Genomic DNA, 21,161 nt, shown 5'->3' on the forward strand with positions numbered 1-21,161 from the left:
TGATATGGAAATACTGATCGGAACCTTTCGTTTTTCGAAGAGATTCGTCAACTATCATGCTGGGACAGTGAATGATTGCTTCTGACGTCTTTTGATCTTCTTAAGATCGGCAATGAGTCCCGGACGTGATATCTCAACATTATCTGTTTCAATCTCATTGTTTAACATCTTGATTACAGTGGACATGAAGGCCGGAGCCTGGCCATCTCTTGCACACATAGCAGTCCAACTTTCAAGAACCGAACAGCTTCTTTTTTCGGAAAATCTCCATTCAGTGCAGAATCCGACAGCTTCAAAAGGTTATTGCCATTGTAAATTTCCCATGCCTGCACAGGCAAACGTATGAAAGTGTGATCATTTTCTCATCGTACGTGTTAAGTTTAGAGTCTTGACTAAACCTGGAAAAATGGCTACCTTGTCCACTAAAAAGTGCTCTCCATTTTGCAGATGGTAATCAACAATATGGCTCCCGCTGACTATTTCCAGCAGGAGTACTCCGAAGCTGTAAACATCTGATTTTCGGGTAAGATGGCCACTATGAGCGTATTCTGGAGATAAATACCCCCTTTTTATGCATCCCGAACAAAATAAACATGATGAGAAACACCAAACGAGTGTATAAAGAGCCCTAATTCAAGAAATCAGACAACAGTAATAGAAGTGGAAACTTACAATGTTCCTGCGACACGAGTACCGATGTGCGATATGTCGTCTCTGAACAGCTTTGCCAAGCCGAAATCGGCGACTTTGGGCGTGAAATTTTTATCAAGAAGCATATGACTTGCCTTGATATCCCGGTGTACGATATGAGGATTCAATTCTTCATGGAGGTAACAAATCCCTTTTACAATTCCTAATGAAACGTGTTTTCTCAAATTCCAAGTAAACTTCACCATTTTCACCTCACTCTCTATTCAAGTAAACCAAGATATCAGATTTTATGCCATAGCTTTTCTACAAAACATCATGTTACAAAGATTCTTGAACCAAACCACAATTCATAATCAAAAGTAGATGCCAAAAAAGTTGAAAATAGACGATTTTTATACCCAAGAAATAATGCAAGAGTCTATTATTTTCCATGTAATTGTACACCAATAGTCTTTGAGCTCCATCTACGCAACATCCCCGTAGAGTAACAAGATTTTCATGTCTAATATCAGACAATGCAGCTGTCTCAGTTAAGAACTCCCTTCCCCCACGCATCGAATCAGGTTCGACAGATAAAACTTTACAGCCACAACGTTGTCTGTCACCCGCCCCTAAAATATTTTTTATAGTTGACCATTAAGGAGAGCTAAATTTTGCATACATGAACCAAAAAAAAAAAAACTAAAGATCTAACAGTTTACCTTGTAAACAGAACCGCAACCCCCCTCACCAATCTTGTTCTTGAATCCCTGAGTTGCAGTTCGAGTTCACTGTATGAGAAAACATGAAATTTTGGATTTGAGATTATTTGGTCGTTTTCATATTCTGTAGCATTGGCTGCCAAAGTATTTGGGGAGGATTTGAAACAGCTTAAAATATTGGAAATCGGTTCCATACTTGATTATGTGTTTGGTTTTATATATTAATTTTTTTGTACTTGTGCTATAATATTAGGATTTTCTTGATGGAATTGGTGAATTTTTAAAGGAATGGAAGAACGTTACTAAAATATTAAAGAAATTGGGAGAAGGAGAGGAAAGAAAAGACAGAGATCGAGTTAATAAATTTATATGCTCTAGCCAGACGCGTTTAATTTGACTTTAAGGTGAGAATTTTTCGAGTGCTCTCCAAGTTGTATCAATTCGTAATAAATATTCTCCAGCATGTAAATGCTACGTACTTGGTAAGACCTGAAAATTATCATGCATTTGAAGTCAAACGGAAGAAATGAGCTTAAGCGGATGAAGTTGGCCAGTATGTGTATAAGCGGACACACAGAGAATTCAAGGAAAAGATGAAAGGTGTTATCTAACATCAAAGTCGGATTGGAATATTTAATTTTTATGCAAGCACAAATTATATTCACAAATAGTGTTGTTCATCTCGTAACAAACTGTTCTCCCGAACTCACAAAAAAATGAAGTTAGATCACATTCTCACATGGTCGATCCAATTGTAAGATCGTACGCTTGTCGTTTTACTAAAAACTATAGCCGATGATAACAGTACAACTTAAATCTTTTAAACCATACAGTAGTTCAAATATCATGTTTCGATAACTCTACCAGCAAGGATAATTATTGCACTCAACAATTTATTTCACAATAATTAAACTTTTTGCATTCAATGAAAATTGGACATGTGATCTCGGCTTTGATACCAATTGTAAGACTGAGTATTTATCGTTATATCCAAAGTTATAGCTGGTGGGAACGGTGTAATTCAAATATTTTAAACCGCACAGTAACTCAAACATCATGTTTTGATTGTTCTGACAAAATACAGTTATTGCACTTGACACCAATTCTTCTATGATATATTTTACAAAAGAGTCTACTTTTGAGAAACTTTTTACTTTTGTTTGAATGACTTGAGTGGGTAAATAAATGAGAGCCCATTACGAAATGTTAAATTTCCCATAAGCAAGTGATTTTTTTTTATTGATTTCAGTTCTCAATTTCAAGAAACTTGACCAAACACGCAACTCTCTCTTTAGGAGGGCACTTCATTCAACTCCCCAGCAGTGGAGGACCAAATCGAAAACTTGACCGATTTAAACATATTTAAAAGGCCTTTTGAGAATCACAAAATCATGCTTGTATTATAAATCCATATTGTCGAGTACAATACTACTGTCGAGGAGAACTAATTGATGGTCTTGTTATAAAGTAATTGTAACAGTTGGAGTTTTTTTTTTTTTTTTTAAAGAGTAACAGTTGGAGTTTATAACTGATTAGCTACAACTAATTTGTCAAATATAAAGGGCCATCACCTCTAAGCTAAGAAAATATTGCTTTAGTTTTCCAGCTTTAATTAACCACAATGCAATAGCCCATTCATTCAAGATCAAGACTCTATGCTATTATTTTACATTTTCTTTTCAAAATTACAGGCTGCTTTAACCAAAACACAAAGCAAAAGTCCATTAGTGCAGTCAAGATCGAGAATAACTGTCTCAATATGTATTTTTTAATCCTTTTTTTTCTTATCAACAAATACTTTGGCAGATTATAAATAAACGTTAATTGAAACATAAGTATGTCTAATATAAACACGTGATATATAGTTGCCGTAACTTACATCTTGGGGTTCTCCAAAATACATTAATCTACAGAGGTTTAAAAGTCTAGCCAGATGTTTATCAAATAAATTAGCTGAAAGAATATTACTCTTTCTTTAAAAAATCACCGTAATCTATATTTTATCTTATAATTATATTGGTATATAAATAAAGATAATAGAAAATGCAGTCATTATGAAAAAGGAAAGAAAGGAGGAGGAAGCAAGGCGAAAGCAAAACTCGAAAATGGTGAAGTTGGCATCATTTTGGATTTGAATCGTTGAATAGTTTCAACGTTGCAGGTGGAGCTTTACGCTACCCCCAAACCCCAACCCCACCACCGCCTTCATCTATTTCCCTTTCTCATTATTAGATTCTTCTTCCAATTCCTTTTTTTCTTTAATTATTGATTCGTCTTTGTTATCCCCACCAATCTTGATTCTTAAGCAGTACTATAATTGTAATTCTTCGCTCTTTCCTTGTGTTGTGTATCTACTTTCTTCCTCCTTTTCATTACGTCCACGCAATTAACAAAACCCACATTCGCTTTTCTCTTCTCAAAATATTTTTGACTTCCATTATTGCCCTTTTGTGCAGCAATGAGTTTTTGATGGGTTCTTGCTGGCGGAACTCTTGAATTTTGTGTTTTTGTTAAAGAAAGGTGGTGTTTTTTCTTGAATTATTTCGGATTTGTATGCCACATGGGTAATATTGGGAGCAGCGGGGTGCACGGGCGGAGAAGGAGCTCCAGCAGGCGGAGCCACCCTCCCCCTCCGACGCCGCAGGATCCCCAGCCCGAGATCACGGCTAACCGATATGTTTTCGCAGCTGCGACGCCGTACCCTCCTGGGCAGTACCCTAATCCCAACGCGCCACCTTATTACCAGTACCCGGGTTACTACCCACCACCGCCTGCATCGATGCCGATGCCTCTTCCAGCACCATACGATCACCACCACGCGGCCGCGCATGCTAGTTGGGTTAACGGGAGGTACCCCTACGGACCCATGATGCAGCCTCCGGCGCAGCCGTACGTTGAGCACCAGAAGGCGGTCACCATTCGTAATGATGTTAATTTGAAGAAGGAAACTTTAAGAATCGTGCCCGATGAGGCACATCCTGGAAAGCATCTCGTTGCATTCACTTTTGATGCCACTGTGACTGGAAGGTTTAATTTTTCTCTAAGAACTTTCTATTATGTTAAGTTTTATAAAGATTCATGAATGATTAGCTGTGATTTTGGCTTTATCTGGAATACACAATGCTCCGTTTGACTGATCTTGTGGAAATTTCCTTCGTGTGAACTTGTCTTTCTATCGGTATCTTAAAGAAGCAACTATTATTGAATATTAGTTCATCTTGGAGTTGGGAATGATTTTTCGCTCTATTAAACAAGTTTAAACCTTGATACCGATCTTGAGCTCGTTCCAAAACTTGTGTAAGAATTTGTGTAATTGGTTCCGACCTTGTTAGATCGATACAAATATTACTGAAAAATAAAAAGGCCAAGCTTGAAAATGTTTCGGCTTTCTAGGTATCAATTGAGCTCGATTGCATGGGTGCAAGTGGGGTGTTTCATTGTTCCCATGGTTTTTGAGTTTTTGTTGGAACCTTTTTTCTCCTAGTATTTCGAAAGTGTCTGTTATACTTCTCAATGAATAGAGGTAGTGGAAAATATTATTGTTGGGATTTATATTTGGTAAAACATTTGGAAGCTGTTCTTTAGGAGGTTCATATTTTTGGAGAACTTAACGTCAAAATCTCACTTTATCACCGCTACATTACGTTGGTCAGCGGAGAGAGTTTGATAAGTTCAAAGACTATGGAATATTTTTCTTTTGGAACTTGTAAATAATCATTTTGTAAAGTGACTGAATTTGAAATGTACCTAGTGGAATCCATTGAGTAGAATCTAGCTTGTGTAGTTCTGGGACTCATGGTGTCACTTAGTGTGCGTCTGGGGCTCACCGTGTGATTGCCCAATATCCTAATATCCTTTTTTGAAAAAACTTTGGACTCAACTTTCAGATACCAAACTGATTTACAGGCGAACCTTTTAAAACTCAAACCTGGTACTGAGTTGTTTTCTAGCTTTTTTGTTCTACTTATTTTGTATGCTTCTCTTGATAAAGTATGATTTTAACTTGGTTTCCTTGCTGCATGCAGCATTAAGATAATCTTTTTTGCCAAGGAAGGTGAAGATTGTTGCCTGACTCCAACAAAAGAAAGCTTACATCCACCGATCGTTGTTCATTTTCATCAAGGTTTAGCCCAAAAGTTTAAACAACCATCTGGCACTGGAATAGACCTTTCAATGTTCGAGGATGGAGAATTGTCAAAAAACAGTGACTTGGATGTGTACCCATTGGCAGTTAAGGCTGAGGCTACATGCTCAGATAACAACAATGGCAATCAGAACAGTGGATCCTCAAACTCCCAGATAACTCAGGCTGTGTTTGAAAAGGATAAAGGCGAATATCATGTTAGGGTGGTGAAGAAAATATTATGGGTGAATGGCATGAGATATGAATTGCAGGAGATTTATGGGATTGGAAATTCGGCAGAGGATGAATTTGATGCAAATGATCCTGGAAAAGAATGTGTTATATGTCTTTCGGAACCTCGAGACACCACTGTCCTTCCATGTCGACATATGGTACTCCTACTCTCTCCCCAGCATTACAATTTCACACCATTTACGCTTTATATCAGGAAGATTTTTGAAGAAAGGTGTGGTGCCAATAATAGCATGTGGTATAAATGGGATCTTTCAGGGTTGGGCAATAATAGTCACTTAACACTCTCCCTCATATATAAGTTGGAGACAGAAGAATTTGTGCCTGGAATTTATGTGTAAAGGGTACTTCTTGATGATGGTCTGTGTTAGGCAATAAATACATAGAAATTCAAAATAAGGACCTAAAACTAATTCAATAAAATCTATGGGATTTTGTACACCACATATCTTGAAAATATATTGGAAGCTATTTTTCCTAAGGCTAGAGCTCAAGGGATTCTTCAACTAGATCTTTGGTCTTCCTTGAGCACTTGATCTCTTGTATTCACGAAACTATGTTTGAGTAAAGGTTCCTGTTAGTAGCTTATGAATGATGTTTCATTGTTTTTTTGTTTCGATGTGTAGTGTATGTGCAGCGAGTGTGCTAAAGTTTTGAGGTTCCAAACGAACCGGTGTCCAATATGCCGGCAGCCAGTGGAGCGTCTTCTAGAGATTAAGGTCAGCAATGGCACCGATGAATGAACAAAATCAGCTGCCGCAGTTTCATGTTTTGTAAAGTTGTTTTTCTTTGTTTTTTATGTTATTATTTTCTCATGGTTTTGTGCCCCTTCTGCGCACTTCCCAGACTATAACTTGAACAGAAGGGTCAATGTTAAGCTTTTGCACCTGCTATACACTAAGGTTTTGGTTTGTTGACTGGATGGATTTGTGATTAAAATGAGTAGTGCATAGTGACATTTCCTCCAAAACACTTTGGTTGGACGTGAAAACAGTCCAATATATGGTTTGCTTTACTACAGAAAAAAGTGTGGTTAAACAAACATGGGATTTTAGAGTAAGATATTGAAAACCATACAAAGAGGCGATCGGGCCTTATTTACGAAATAATACAGTTCCAGACAGGCATGAGAACACCTTGATTTGTGACCCGAAGCTAACTGTTGTACTTTTTGTAGTATTACATGCAGTCTATAGAGAGAACGATCACGGGCTAATTTGTAGTTTATCCGAGTTGGTTATTACATGTATTTTTAAGTGGAAAATTATAACATAAAATTTGAACGTTCTGCCAATGATCATGAGATTCGGCTTATTGCATTAGTATAAAAAAATATCAATAGATTAATATATCTAAAAACACATTTAATACGTATGTTAAATTTTTTACCACATTTATTCATTTTAAAAGGTTTTATGCTTGTTTTTTTTTTAAAAAAAATATGTGACATAGGGGGGATATATAAATTAGTTTTAGAAGTTTTCCATTTTTTTTAAATTTTTTGATATGATATATTTATATTTGACTTAGGTCCGGTGTATTTATATTATTTGGACATTTGGTATTTTTATCCAATTGACATCACAATTGTTGAATTTGTATTTTTTTTTATAACATGTAAATTTTGAATGGTAGATTTTAAAATACACATCAACTTTTATCCGAAAGAATCCATCGACATTTCCGTGAAGGGAGAAACTGGTGTGCTGTCGTTGTGCCACCAAACTTAAATTCCTACTCTTTAAATAAAACTAGTGTAATGGTGAGCAGGGTCGAATCCACAGGGAACGGGAGATTATTTCTTTCGAGTAAAAATGCAAATAAAAAGGGGATTTTTTGGGATATGAATTTAATAAAATGCTAAACTAAATTTATCTAAAAACGGAAAACAATAAATTTAAATGATAATTAATCAACTAGAATAAAATGAAGAAATTAATATTAGAAAGATCTGATTCAAGGAAGTTCTACTATTTAATTATATCACTGTTCATCGGCAAACAAATAATTTATTCAAGTTGTTCCAAGCAATTAACCTTAAAATTATAGGGATAGTCGCTAAAATTCATGTGTTTTTCTAAATTAATTGACTGAACCCAGCATCCAGTCAAAACTTATTAATAATTAACTGGGCACGATAGCGTTCCATATTAATTAAAAATAGCATTTCAGTTTTGTGAAAACAGTTAATCCTAAAATCTAACAACCGAGATAGCTGCAATTGATAGATCGAGTTTTGTTGATTTATTTAGATTAAATATATTATGATAGCACAACACATCTAATCTATGCTACTCGTGTACCAATCATTCATGACAATTACGGGTCACTGAATTCATGGATAGCGATAGAAGATTATATATCGAATTAAATTGTCAGATTAATCGATATACAATATTCATATAATCAAATCATAAATCGACAAATACTTGAAATATCAAGAATATTAAATCCAAGAACAAAACCTCACAGTGATAAATTAAACAGTAAAAACGACCCTTAAATCAGAAATAAAACTTAGCCTAAAGGTGTGGAGAAAATCTTGTGCCCTTCCTTTTCTTCACTTCACGAGAAGTGTGTGTATGGGTTGGAGAGGAAAAATTCCTTCTTGCCGCGGCTTGTTTATTCTGTACGTGGAGTGGAGCTTGATTTTTGGGTCTAAATTCTTTGCTAAAAGCCCACTAACTCTTAATTAACCCTAAAGCTAAAAATATAAAATAATAGATAATCTTATCTAGAGTTTCAATAATTCTTTCAAATCTTGCATTATCTTCACAAAATCAAAATTTTCCTTTCTTGTAATTTTTGGCAGCTGAAACATCATCACAAGGCGTGGCCACGCCTTGTTCCAGGACCTATTCTGGTTTGGCCATTCTCTTTTAAACTCTATCTTGGAAACTTCAAATGTGATAAACATAATCTTTTTAACTCAAATTTGTTACAAGACCGTAAAAGTTGCTCCTATAATAAAATTACACAAAAATGTGTCAATTAAACATATTGGAGGTTAGAATAATGGGAAATATGAAAATAAAATATTACCTATTACGAGCCTATCAAAATCTCCCACACCTAAACGATGCTTGTCCTCAAGCATAAAATAGATCAACTCATTATCTCAATTTTCGTCCTCCTTCCGCTTCCTCTACTTATCCAAAACATTTTTCATGCAACAAGACATTTTAATTTCAGAGCATCTCACAAAACAATATCATGAACAATCACTGCAATCAGAATGTGTAGAAATTAAAATGCATGGGATTTAACAACTCCTCACAGATTCGCTCATTCCGCTCATCAGTGTCTAGGATATATGTATCACAAACTCTCATGTCAAATGCATTGAAAATTTTTTACCATAGGCTTGCAAATATATCACATCCTTCCACTAAATGAATGAATTAAAATACACAAACAAAAGGGCTATAAATGGGTTGTAACGTGGCTAGGGGTAAGGTAGGACAAAAGGAACAATGAGTTATGGAATTGAAGAAATCATATGCATTTTTCACAAAAACAATTGCATCCAAATAATAACATCTTCAACCTCATTATAACATCAAGAGCATTTTTTTTCTTTTTTTTTATCACTTCGTCTACTTCTCTTCTTTCTCTTTCTTTTTTTTTTCTTTTTTTTTGTTTTTTTTTTGTTTTTGTGCAATTTTTTTTGTTTTTGTATACGGGGGCTATAAGGATTCGAGATTGACTAAATCCCAACAATCCACACTATTTTAGATTGAGTGATGCTATTTGTGAAAAGTTTACATGATTCTCCAATTCAAGGTTCAAAAAGGGGGATAACCAACCAAAAAGATTTATCGCGGCTTGTAATGTGGTTATTTTTATTCAAAGAAAAAAGCTGAGGCTCAAACTTGGTTCACTAAGGGTCTATGAATCAAGGTAGGCTCAAAGAACGGCTCAGATGATGCGAAAGAAAATGGTTTGAACCTAATGCCCTTATCATTTTGTCTATGCACCTACTCCACCACAAAGTGTTAACAAAGACATGTATAACAATGCAAGTTCTAGAAAAATTAACAATGCAATGACAACACAAAATCAAAGAAAATGGAGCATGATATCATGATTGCTCATAGGCTCAAAGCTCACCAAAGAAAAAATATAGCAATTGTGTTAAATCCCACACACTTGTCCACCCTAACTATCATCAAGAGCAACTTATTCATGATGCAAACGTGAGAATGAAAAAACATTTGCACGCAAAGAAAACATCAATTTTTTTATTTTTTTTCGCATCGGAGGCAATCAGGTTTCAGAAAAAAGAGATAACAAATGAACTAGGTGCTTGGAACTAACAACGTCACTATTTTTTTTTATTATTTTTATTTATTTTTTTTTTTCAAAATGCAGAAAAATTGAATCAAAATACCAAAAATCAAATAGATCAAAAAATTCAAAAATCCCACAGTCAAGTCAAACTTCTCACAACCAAATCAAAAACTTCAACACCTAAACTTAGCATTGTCCTCAATGACAAAAAATAGATGCTCAACTAAAACGATAAATAGTAGGAAAAGTTAGAGAACTCCCCTGAAAAATGATGAGCATCGTAAAGAAACATCATCTACTGCTACGGTGGGGGAAACGGTGGATCGATGATGGAAGCTGCTGAGAGAAGATGTGAAAGGGATGAGAACAAATAGGGTTAGATAAAACAAACGTAAATTATGTTTTTTTTTTCAAAATCAGAAGATGTTTTCTCACAAGGCGTGATCACGCCTTGTGAGAAAACATCTTCTGATTTTGAAAAAAAAAACATAATTTACGTTTGTTTTATCTATCACGCCTTGTAAAAAGACCTTTTCTGCACAAAATTAATAATAATATAAATATTAAGAACAAAAATTTGGGTTGCCTCCCAAAAGCGCTTGATTTTTAGTCGTCGGCTTGACCCTCAAAAGCACTCATTCAAAGAGCGGCTGACGCCCAAAGTACGTGTCATATGACACCATATATGGGTTTTGGTTCCATGTGCCCTCAAGTTTGGCTTGATGTATGCAATGTAAGCTCGTCTCCTCAACAAAACGTGACTTTAAATAATAGGAATGAGCTGAGAGATTCATCGTTGGCTCTTGAAGAACGAAATCTGTTGAAATCGGCAATGGAGAAAGATAAGGATCTCCCAGATGTATGTATGATAATATTATCGATGAGCTCAAATCGATAGTCTCATGAGCTTGTTCATCTCTCAACTTCATTGGTACCTCATCTTCGTTTGATATTTCTTCCAAAATTTCTTCAGACCGAGGCTTTACAGTTTCCTCATTCAATGCCATGCGCTTGTTTACCATATCATTCAGTCGACTTATGATTAATTCAAGACTATGTCCCTCATCTTTTTTATGCTCGAAAGGTTGGTCTGTAAAATCAGAGTGGCTAATTTCTGGAGTGTATTGGTGGTTCCAACTCTGCAGTGAAGGATCCCAATACTGATGGTAGTCAAAGTCGGCCATATCATTTAGCAAATATATGACAATGTCTTCACGTCGACTAAGTAGTGGACTACCAGTTGTTAGTGCTCCATTAAATACCCATCTTCATGTAACTGTATCCAAACCTTTAAGAAAAAGTCGAATAAGAACATAGTTAGAAAAATCATGATTCCTGAATGTTGTTGCTAAATAATTGAATCTCTCCCATGCTGCGTAGAACGGCTCTTCGGTTTGTTGGGCAAAACTTGTGAATACTTGTCGATGAAACATCTCGAATTGTTTCACAACAAAAAATTCTCAAATTCTTCTTTTATTGATGAATCACCTGTAAGAGAAGAACAAAGCATAAAACAAAAAACAAAACAAAACTCGAAAAAAACTAACCTTGCACGGTTCCCCGGCAACGGCGCCAAAATTTGGTGTGCTGTCGTTGTGCCACCAAACTTAAATTCCTACTCTTTAAATAAAACTAGTGTAATGGTGAGCAGGGTCGAATCCACATGGAACGGGAGATTATTTCTTTCGAGTAAAAATGCAAATAAAAGGGGGATTTTTTGGGATATGAATTTAATAAAATGCTAAACTAAATTTATCTAAGAACGGAAAACAATAAATTTAAATGATAATTAATCAACTAGAATAAAATGAAGAATTTAATATTAGAAAGATCTGATTCAAGGGAGTTCTACTATTTAATTATATCACTGTTCATCGGCAAACAAATAATTTATTCAAGTTGTTCCAAGCAATTAACCTTAGAATTATAGGGATAGCCGCTAAAATTCATGTGTTTTCCTAAATTAATTGACTGAACCCAGCATCCAGTCAAAACTTATTAATAATTAACTGGGCACGATAGCGTTCCATATTAATTAAAAATAGCATTTCAGTTTTGTGAAAACAGTTAATCCTAAAATCTAACAACCGAGATAGCTGCAATTGATAGATCGAGTTTTGTTGATTTATTTAGATTAAATATATTATGATAGCACAACACATCTAATCTATGCTACTCGTGTACCAATCATTCATGACAATTACGGGTCACTGAATTCATGGATAGCGATAGAAGATTATATATCGAATTAAATTGTCAGATTAATCGATATACAATATTCATATAATCAAATCATAAATCGACAAATACTTGAAATATCAAGAATATTAAATCCAAGAACAAAACCTCACAGTGATAAATTAAACAGTAAAAACGACCCTTAAATAAGAAATAAAACTTAGCCTAAAGGTGTGGAGAAAATCTTGTGCCCTTCCTTTTCTTCACTTCACGAGAAGTGTGTGTATGGGTTGGAGAGGAAAAATTCCTTCTTGCCGCGGCTTGTTTATTCTGTACGTGGAGTGGAGCTTGATTTTTGGGTCTAAATTCTTTGCTAAAAGCCCACTAACTCTTAATTAACCCTAAAGCTAAAAATATAAAATAATAGATAATCTTATCTAGAGTTTCAATAATTCTTTCAAATCTTGCATTATCTTCACAAAATCAGATTTTTCCCTTCTTGTAATTTTTGGCAGCTGAAACATCATCACAAGGCGTGGCCACGCCTTGTTCCAGGACCTCTTCTGGTTTGGCCATTCTCTTTCGAACTCTATCTTGGAAACTTCAAATGTGATAAACATAATCTTTTTAACTCAAATTTGTTCCAAGACCGTAAAAGATCCTCCTATAATAAAATTACACAAAAATATGTCAATTAAACATATTGGAGGTTAGAATAATGGGAAATATGAAAATAAAATATTAACTATTACGAGCCTATCATAAACAAATATTTATTTTTTTCTCAAAAAAAGTCTTTAATTTTCTGAGATAATAGAAGTTATTTTGCAAGAAATGCATATTTGAGCTGTGTTTGATGTTCATATAAGAAATTATACAATAATCAAAATAGAAAAAATGAAAATCAATCATGATCCAGCCTGCAAGTAAGAACTTCAAATTTTTAGTCTTTTTTTCAGTTTTTTTTCTTGTAAGTTTCGAGCATAATAATGCAACTGAATTTGATTTAGATTTTTCTTTAAAACAAAAACTTGTGTGAGACGGTCTCACAGGTCGTATTTTGTGAAACAGATCTCTTATATGGATCATCCATGAAAAAATATTATTTTTTATGCTAAAAGTATTCTTTTTATTGTGAATATCGGTAAGGTTGACATGTCTCACAGATAAAGATTCGTGAGACTATACACAAGAGACTAACTCTTTCTTTAAATATTATAACAAATTTGTAGACGTCCCAGTTGGGAAGTTTGTGACAAAAATTGCTCCACTAGTTTCTATTTGGGATGTAAACGAATCTATTTAGTTTGTTGTGTGAACAAATCGAATCACTTTGCAATTTTTTGTAGTCGGATTATTCTCTTAATAAACAAATCAAATCAATTTGCGAGTTTTTTCAACCCATTCAAAAAAAAATTATTGAACTTACTGAACTCGAACATGTCATAATTTTTTTCGAATCAAACTCGAACACAGATTTTTTTATTCAATAATTCACTAGCCAATATCGAGTTTTAATATTTTGTTGTTAATTAGACATTATATAATTATTTTTGAAGGCTTATTTCCAAGTATCTTGATAATATATTAGTATATTTCAAATCGAACTTGAACTCAAGTCTTGAATTGAACCGAATTCAAATTTTCAAATTTCGACCAAACTAAAACCTGAATATACCTAATTCGAACTTTAAAATTTTCTTCGCATCCTAATAAATTACGCCCTTTGTTTCAACTGAACATATCCTTTTTAAAAAAATTCTAAAGTTTGCCAAAAATGCAAATATATTAATTATCAAGATATTTTGTTGTTACCTAGTGAAGAAAAATATCTCCAGAAGACCGTCCCAACATCGACCACACCCCACTTGGTTATGTCGACTTCAATTCTAAGCAATCCGCAGTTGCTTTGAGGTTTTCCTAGTGTTATTTCCACCTTAAAGTCCAATATCCTACACGGCTACACCTAACTAAATACAATACTATTTTCCCACTGATAAAATAACATTTAGGTGCCCACAAAATTATAAACTTATATTGTCAAAAAAATTATATATTTATAAGTTTTTATTGTCTAAAGTGGGAACAAGATTTCCTCCCTCTCAATGTATAAACCAAAGTTCAACTTCTCTTCTTTTCCGTAAAAGATATCCAAGAACTCTCCGCTCTTGTTTCTTTGAAACCCGATAAAAAAAAAACTTCACAAATCTACAGAAATGAAAAGCCTTGTCCTCCCCATTCCCCCATATTTTCCTCTTCTTCATTCATTTCCACCCAATTTCCGGCCAGTCACCAGCCAGCCGCTCCAGCACCACCAGGACAAGAGAACCTCACTTCGATACTTGAAAAGGACAGTCAATTCACCACATTCATCCGTCTCGTACAGAGCACCAAAGTAGGAGACCAGATATTTACACAGCTTGACAATTCAAACCAAGGCCCCATCATTTTCGCCCCGACGACAACTCCTTCTCCAACCTCAATCCAAGCACAATAAACTCCTTCACAGATCAACAGAAAGTTGAGTTGATTCAATTTCATGTCATACCTGTACTATTATTGCCATCACAGTTCCAAACTGCGAGCAATCCCCTGCGCACCCAAGCTGGTGGGAGCGAAGGCCAGTTCACATTAAATGTAACTGCAACAGGAAATCAGGTGAACATTACAACTGGGGTGACTAATGCAACAATAGGCAACACAGTATACAGTAATAACCAGTTAGAAGTGTACCAAGTGGATCAAGTGCTGCTTCCACTGAGTTTTTTTATGCCTCCACCGGTTTCTGCACCATCAAAGCCCAAGGAAGGTGCTGCATCGCCAGATGCTTCATCGGGTTCTCATGGAGGCAATCCACCAGATTCAGATTCTTCTGGGGCAATTTACCTGTCAGGATACCCGTTTCTTACAATCTTCAGTATGATGCTAGTTTTGGCTGCATTTTCTTGATGGGAATTAGCGCTATTGGCGGCTGAATATTATTATACAAGAAACATTACTACTAATAATTCCTGAAGTATTTAGTTATTAAAGCACATGCCTGCAGAATTAACAACTATAGCTGGACTTGTTGAATTTGCGTAGAACAACTAGAATTATCTAATTTATCAAGATCAAAGCCAGCCAATACAAAGGCTAGCCCACCAACAGAAAAAAAGTAAACAAAAAATGCCAAAGAGAAAAGAATCTAAAAGCCCGGAAATCATTACAACACCAACATACACATTCCAGAATATAGAATAATATGTGAGAAATAAGAGCAATTGACAGACTTAGATGCAACCAAAGGGCAGAGCATTCAGATTCAAAGCAGATTTACCATATGAAAGCTAATAAAATGATTACATTTCCCATCAGTATCGCTAGGTAAAAGCCTTCGGTGGTTAGACAGATTTATTGAAATGAGACTTTAAAGCAATGCATCCGTTATCCATTATCAGCTGTTAACTGCAAGTTGCAGGAGCCAAAAAAAATCTCCATAAAAATTAATATGCACCAAGTAATTGCCATATTCCTTCGATCACCTGTTACAATAAAAAATTTTACTTTGGCTTTTCCATACAGAGACTTTGTAAGAGGACCACTTTTTGAAACTAGAACATTTGAAAGACTACCTAAGAAACTTTTAAAGAATTAAAATTATCAACTGTTGGTCAAAATTGCTATGCTTAACAAAATCAATGCTCTGTGCATCATTCTCGGTAAAATCACAGGAGAAATATGCTTCTATACGAAGTAGAGTTTAGAAATGAAAGCCTCCAAATCCACCGGGAAAGCCCCCTTCCCCTCCAGGAAACCCTCCTTCAAAATGGAATGTGAATTGCTGGCCTCCTCCGAACGGGTTAAATCCTCCTCCACCCATGCCTCCCATCTCCTCAATATCTTCACCTCTGTCATATTTTGTGCGTTTATCTTCATCACCAAGAATCTACACGCAAATACATGATGTTTTTGAAAGAATTACATAATACAAGAAAAAGTACAACTTCAAAATCTTAACAAAGATCCAAAAGGAAAGAGTGCAACATGGAAGGATTCCATGATTGTAGTGAAGCAGTGAAACTAATAACGGCATAACTTTAAAACACACTTCTAGATCAACACGAGCAATTCAGAATATTGATGAACAAGGTTAATGAATGTACCTCGTAGGCAGCAGCTATTTCTCGAAATTTGGCTTCTGCTTCTTCTCTATTGTCAACATTCTTATCTGGATGCCACTGCAAGGCAAGCTTCTTGTAAGCTTTCTTGATCTCTGACATGGATGCGGTTTTCGAAATTCCCAAGATTTTGTACCAATCCTTCCGTTGACTCAATTTCAATGATTTTTCAGCTCTCATTAAAGCTTCACGAATGTTCATATCCTGTAAAGGTTACAAATTGAGTCACCACATCCAAAACTGTCATGTAACAGTCAAGAAAGGCTTTTTTGCTGAATCCAAGCATAGCAAGACAATATCATCAAGGCAACTGATATGCATATTATGGACAAATCAATGTCCAGAAATATTGTAGGCTCTGAATTAATACAGTTATCAAGAGAAAAAAATCTAATAACAGGATACAGCGTTAGGCTTTAAGAATCCAACGGGACGGTAAACTCCATGCAGGTTCTAAATTATTGCAAAGATTGATATCAAACAAGGTAGGAAGATCACAAGAAAAATATAGCCTAGATTGCAGCAAATTTGTCTTGACACTAGTGATGATCTTCCAGAAATCATTAGAGTAAAAGAAAAAGGAAATACTCCAATTAGATATTATTCAATAGTTAGAGGTAATCATGAAATTAAACCATAATACTCCCAAAATAGAACAGGTACGCACACAACACTGCTCTTTCACAATGAGAAAAAGGTTGAGCTAACAGAAAGGCAGAGAAAACCTGAAAAAGACAATGATATGAAAAGGATAAAACCTTTTGAATTTAATGATATATTTGCCTTTATATAAAATGTATTTGTTCACAGTAAAAGGATCAATGATTATCGACGTTCTAGACCTTAATTCCAACAAAAATGAACGACAACCAGTCATAAGTCAGAAAATATGGAAATATAGTATTATATATTAGAGACAAAAATGACTAACCTGGGGTGACTTTTCATAAGCTGATTTTAGATCAGCCACAGCTCCCTCCCAATCTTCAATCAAAAGCTTAGCTTCACCCCTCTTTTGGTTGAAAATTTAAACAATGAACTTAAAATATATGGTTTAATTCAGGAGACAGAACAGGTCAGAAAATATATAGTTTAATTCAGGCAACAGAACAGATCCAAAACATAGCAGAGGACACATACCTGCCTCAGAGCTTCAACCGAGTCTCCATCAATTTCAAGTACTTCTGTGCAACTTGTCACAGCATCGTTCCCCCTACCAAGCTTCACCAAGACTTTACACAAACCAAGATGAAGATTCACATTATGTGCAGTGTGGTTTGGATCTAAGGCGATAGCAGCTTTATATTCCTCCACCGCCAGGCGAAGCTTACCCTTGCTTGCATTATCATCTGCCTGTGATGCATAAAGCCATACAAAGATTAGATCAAATAATTGTGACATCATCTTAACATGGAATAAATCACTCACACTTTTAGTCTTTTTAAGCAGGTTTTTCAATCCAAAATACGCTTTCTTCAATTCACCATGCTCGGGGTCGAGACGAAGACCCTTCTGGTAATGCCTAATGAGAAAAAAAGTGAGTTGAAAGGTTTAGATAAAATTTCCAAGTTCTAAAATAATTACAGCAGCATACGATAACTGCTTCTACCGATCCTAATCCTATTCCACTGCCTCACAACTCCTGGATGGAATTGTGGGGAAAATCATTTACACGATCATTCATAACACACCTAGTCGCAACATCATGATCAGCTAAATAATAGTACGCACGTCCACGTAAGAGTAATGCTTCTAAATTATCCTCCTTTTCTTTAAGAATGTATCCTGTCTCAGATATGGCACTTGAATAATCTTTGGATGCTATTAATGATCTAGCTTTAAGGAGTTTGGCCTGCAAGACAGCATCAGATATGACACTAACATCAAGCAGTGGTTGAGAACACTATGATAATCCAGAGAAAGAAAGGCCGCCTACACAAAATAAAAATTGGTTATCAGTTACTGAAAAGATTAAGAAGATACCTTGGTGCATGCTGGAGAGAATATGAGTACAACTTTATCGATATATTCCAGCGCTTTAGAAAATTCACCTGTCTCAAACAGACTGTTAGATGAATCAAAGGCATTCTGAGCTTGATATAACTGAGAAAGCTCCTTTGCAGCTGCTGAATTCCCAGGTTTCATCTCCAGAAACTTTTTGTAGCTTTTCTCTGATTCTTCATACCTGCATTAGCCAAGTAATATTCAGAATCATGTGGAATTTTAACCAGGAATATGGGAACGGAGAATAAGATCCATCAAAAACTTATCTACCAGACAATAGGCCACCAAATGTTTACTCAGAATTCGTTTTTTCATATCTCAAAGAACCTCAATGGTGCACTCTTTTGAAGTGAAAAGTGGTCAACAATAGGTTCATTCAATAGACCATTATATGTAAGAAATTTATTGTTTCACAGATTTTCTAAAGACGAGAAAAGAACATAAAGAATTCTGAAGAAGGTGAGTTTCTCAAAATTTAGTGTTTGGTCTCAGGGAATTCCCCATCTTTCACCCTTAAAAGTCTTTCCACGCTGAAAACAATTACTGCATTTAATTTCATTTCACACACATCAAAATCAGAGTGCACCTAAAGTAAAACTGGAAACCATAAACAGAACCTGCACAACTGACGAAGAACATATGCTCGACGCCAATATGCTTCTGAAAGTGCAGGATCTGCTCCTATAGCCGCATTAAGATCAGCAAGAGCTTCACTATATTTCTTCACTTTTATACTCTCTGAAACTCTCTCAAACAGAGCAGCAGAATCACCAGGTTTGCCATCTGCACATCAAATATACCGCTAAAACTCTAGCACGAAAGGACTCAAAAGGCTTCCCTTGACCATAGGATTTGAAAAACATGCAACAATGAGATACCAGTGAAATCAATATATACTCATTACGCATATTTCCATATTCATCTGCCAATGCACATCATCCAACAGGTACTCTCAGTTGATGAGACTCGAATTTTAAACATGATCAACGTGAGGTAGAAATGATAGCGGACAAGCAGATATGAACACACAACTTCTGGAAGCATGACAATGTATAAAACAAATAAAGAATGAAAATACTGGGGCAGGCATCGATCAATGTATAAAAGGATAAGAAAAGATTAGTTTAAGTACACATAATCAAAATGGATTATTAAAAACGTAACAAAAATGGATCTTATAGTAAAGAACTTCCTTGGCTAGACGGCACTCGTTTTCATAGGCCATGCGATAAATAAATACACAACTTGGTATGGCAACATGAACCACAATAAAAATTAAACAATCTCCTCAAACTAAAATTCACATTACAAACTCTAATTAATTTCAGGATGAACAACCAAAATATTTAATCCCACTATCACTTTCAATCCAACAAGAAATATGCCAAAGAAAAGCCATGGCTTCCCCCACGTTTACCATTGTTTCTCGGTCCCGAAATTTCTCAATTCCTAAACCAGACTGATAAAAAAAAAAAAAAAAAAAAAAAAAAAAAAAAAAAAAAAAAAAAATCCAACCGAATCCCGAAAACAGAAATTGAAGCGTAAGGATTACCTTTAGCAGCAACAAGCGGTTGCAGGAGTATAAGCTGGCAACAGAACACGAAATTCAGAATAAATAGCGAGAACATAAACCCTCTCCATGCCACCAAATCAAAACCGCAAAACTTCATCCCAATCACCATTTCACAGCTCCAAAATGCTCTACTCTAAATTAGATAAATCAGAACTATACATACAGAAATCGTCACTGAAGCGTGGTTTGTAGTGCGCGTGTACTGCGTGTAAATCGATGTTTACAGAGGCCAAGTTTGGGAAATCTTACACCGTGCTAAGCTTCGAAGACAGCATCTCGAGTCATTCCACGTCATTTCATCCAATAGAATATTTCCACGTTGAACCTTGTACCTACATCATGTTCGTGGCTAAACCAATTAAAAAACGTCACGTGTAAATGATTATAATAATGGATTATTCTGGCCCATTTTCGTTGGGTTTGTTGTAATATGGCAACGGCCCAATAATCCAATGTTATTGTGTGGCCCAACAAAAAATTTGTGCTTTTTGAGCCTAGCTTGAAATATTATAAAGCCCAGCTGGAATTTGTTCTTTAACCATTGGAACTCTACATTGGTATTAATATTTATTTATTTATTGAGTACTAATTTTGGAACTCACTTAAATATACGGAAAGTAATTTCTTTTGACTGCCTTTGGAAATATATATAATATATTAAAGATAACAAGATAATCTAAAATATGAATTAAAATTCAGATTTTTCATTTAAATAATTACTTTAATGTATTTTGCTCAAGAATTTACATCATTTTAAGAGTAATGATACCAATAGAACCAAAAAAATATTTTCATGTTCATTATAGTAATGTGTTACCTAGAAAGAAAATATTCTCGAATTATTCAAATGTTGCATCATACTCACTGTCGATGTAAGAAATTATAAAAATAAATAATAAATAATTTTTGAGGATGTTGATACTAATTTCATTTGGACAACTTATATATTTGTTAAAATTATGATGCTATCTTCTTTTTTTCCCGGATGATATTTTTCGTGGGGATATAGTTAATCTATAACTAGTAAAATATGTATACGCGTTGCATGTGTTATTATTTATTTTAAATTTGATCAAATAATATTAAACAATTAACACGAAATTATTTTCAATTTAGAAGAGTTGTTCGATTTAAAAGAGAAGTTTTGTTTAAATTTTTTTCTATGTAAAATATTGAGTGACTTGATGAGGTTTTTAGTAGGATAAGTAGGGTGTGTGTGTGTGTATATA

General features: G+C 34.9%; 3 protein-coding genes and 1 pseudogene across 4 annotated transcripts; 2 read left to right on the forward strand and 2 right to left on the reverse strand.

Moving 5' to 3' along the window:
• Nucleotides 1-71: 71 nt before the first annotated feature.
• On the reverse strand, nt 72-1,227 carry LOC140986101 (putative serine/threonine-protein kinase). Its single transcript, XM_073454103.1, has 3 exons — nt 1,050-1,227; nt 673-910; nt 72-565 (listed from the first exon to the last, which is right to left on the reverse strand). Exons 1-3 carry the CDS (start codon nt 1,204-1,206, stop codon nt 355-357), a joined length of 606 nt encoding a protein of 201 aa, XP_073310204.1. The 5' UTR covers nt 1,207-1,227; the 3' UTR covers nt 72-354.
• Nucleotides 1,228-3,418: 2,191 nt separating this feature from the next.
• LOC140986110 (probable E3 ubiquitin-protein ligase LOG2) lies at nt 3,419-6,660 on the forward strand. Its single transcript, XM_073454116.1, has 3 exons — nt 3,419-4,379; nt 5,378-5,867; nt 6,354-6,660. Exons 1-3 carry the CDS (start codon nt 3,913-3,915, stop codon nt 6,468-6,470), a joined length of 1,074 nt encoding a protein of 357 aa, XP_073310217.1. The 5' UTR covers nt 3,419-3,912; the 3' UTR covers nt 6,471-6,660.
• A 7,385-nt stretch (nt 6,661-14,045) lies between these two features.
• Nucleotides 14,046-15,436, forward strand: LOC140986130 (fasciclin-like arabinogalactan protein 11; annotated as a pseudogene).
• Nucleotides 15,437-15,670: 234 nt separating this feature from the next.
• Nucleotides 15,671-20,239, reverse strand: LOC140986116 (dnaJ protein P58IPK homolog). 2 transcript variants are annotated; one of them, XM_073454136.1, is made up of 10 exons: nt 20,182-20,239; nt 19,912-20,065; nt 18,977-19,142; nt 18,339-18,540; nt 18,047-18,207; nt 17,784-17,877; nt 17,496-17,708; nt 17,287-17,367; nt 16,341-16,559; nt 15,671-16,123 (listed from the first exon to the last, which is right to left on the reverse strand). In XM_073454136.1, exons 2-10 carry the CDS (start codon nt 20,039-20,041, stop codon nt 15,938-15,940), a joined length of 1,452 nt encoding a protein of 483 aa, XP_073310237.1. In that variant the 5' UTR covers nt 20,042-20,065; nt 20,182-20,239; the 3' UTR covers nt 15,671-15,937. The 2 variants fall into 2 exon arrangements, with proteins under 2 accessions (XP_073310237.1, XP_073310230.1); XM_073454129.1 differs by lacking the exon at nt 20,182-20,239 and having other exon boundaries at nt 19,912-20,175.
• Nucleotides 20,240-21,161: the final 922 nt, after the last annotated feature.

The sequence above is a fragment of the Primulina huaijiensis genome, chromosome 1 (genome assembly GCF_012295235.1).
Source record: "Primulina huaijiensis isolate GDHJ02 chromosome 1, ASM1229523v2, whole genome shotgun sequence".
Classification (NCBI taxonomy): Eukaryota; Viridiplantae; Streptophyta; class Magnoliopsida; order Lamiales; family Gesneriaceae; genus Primulina; species Primulina huaijiensis.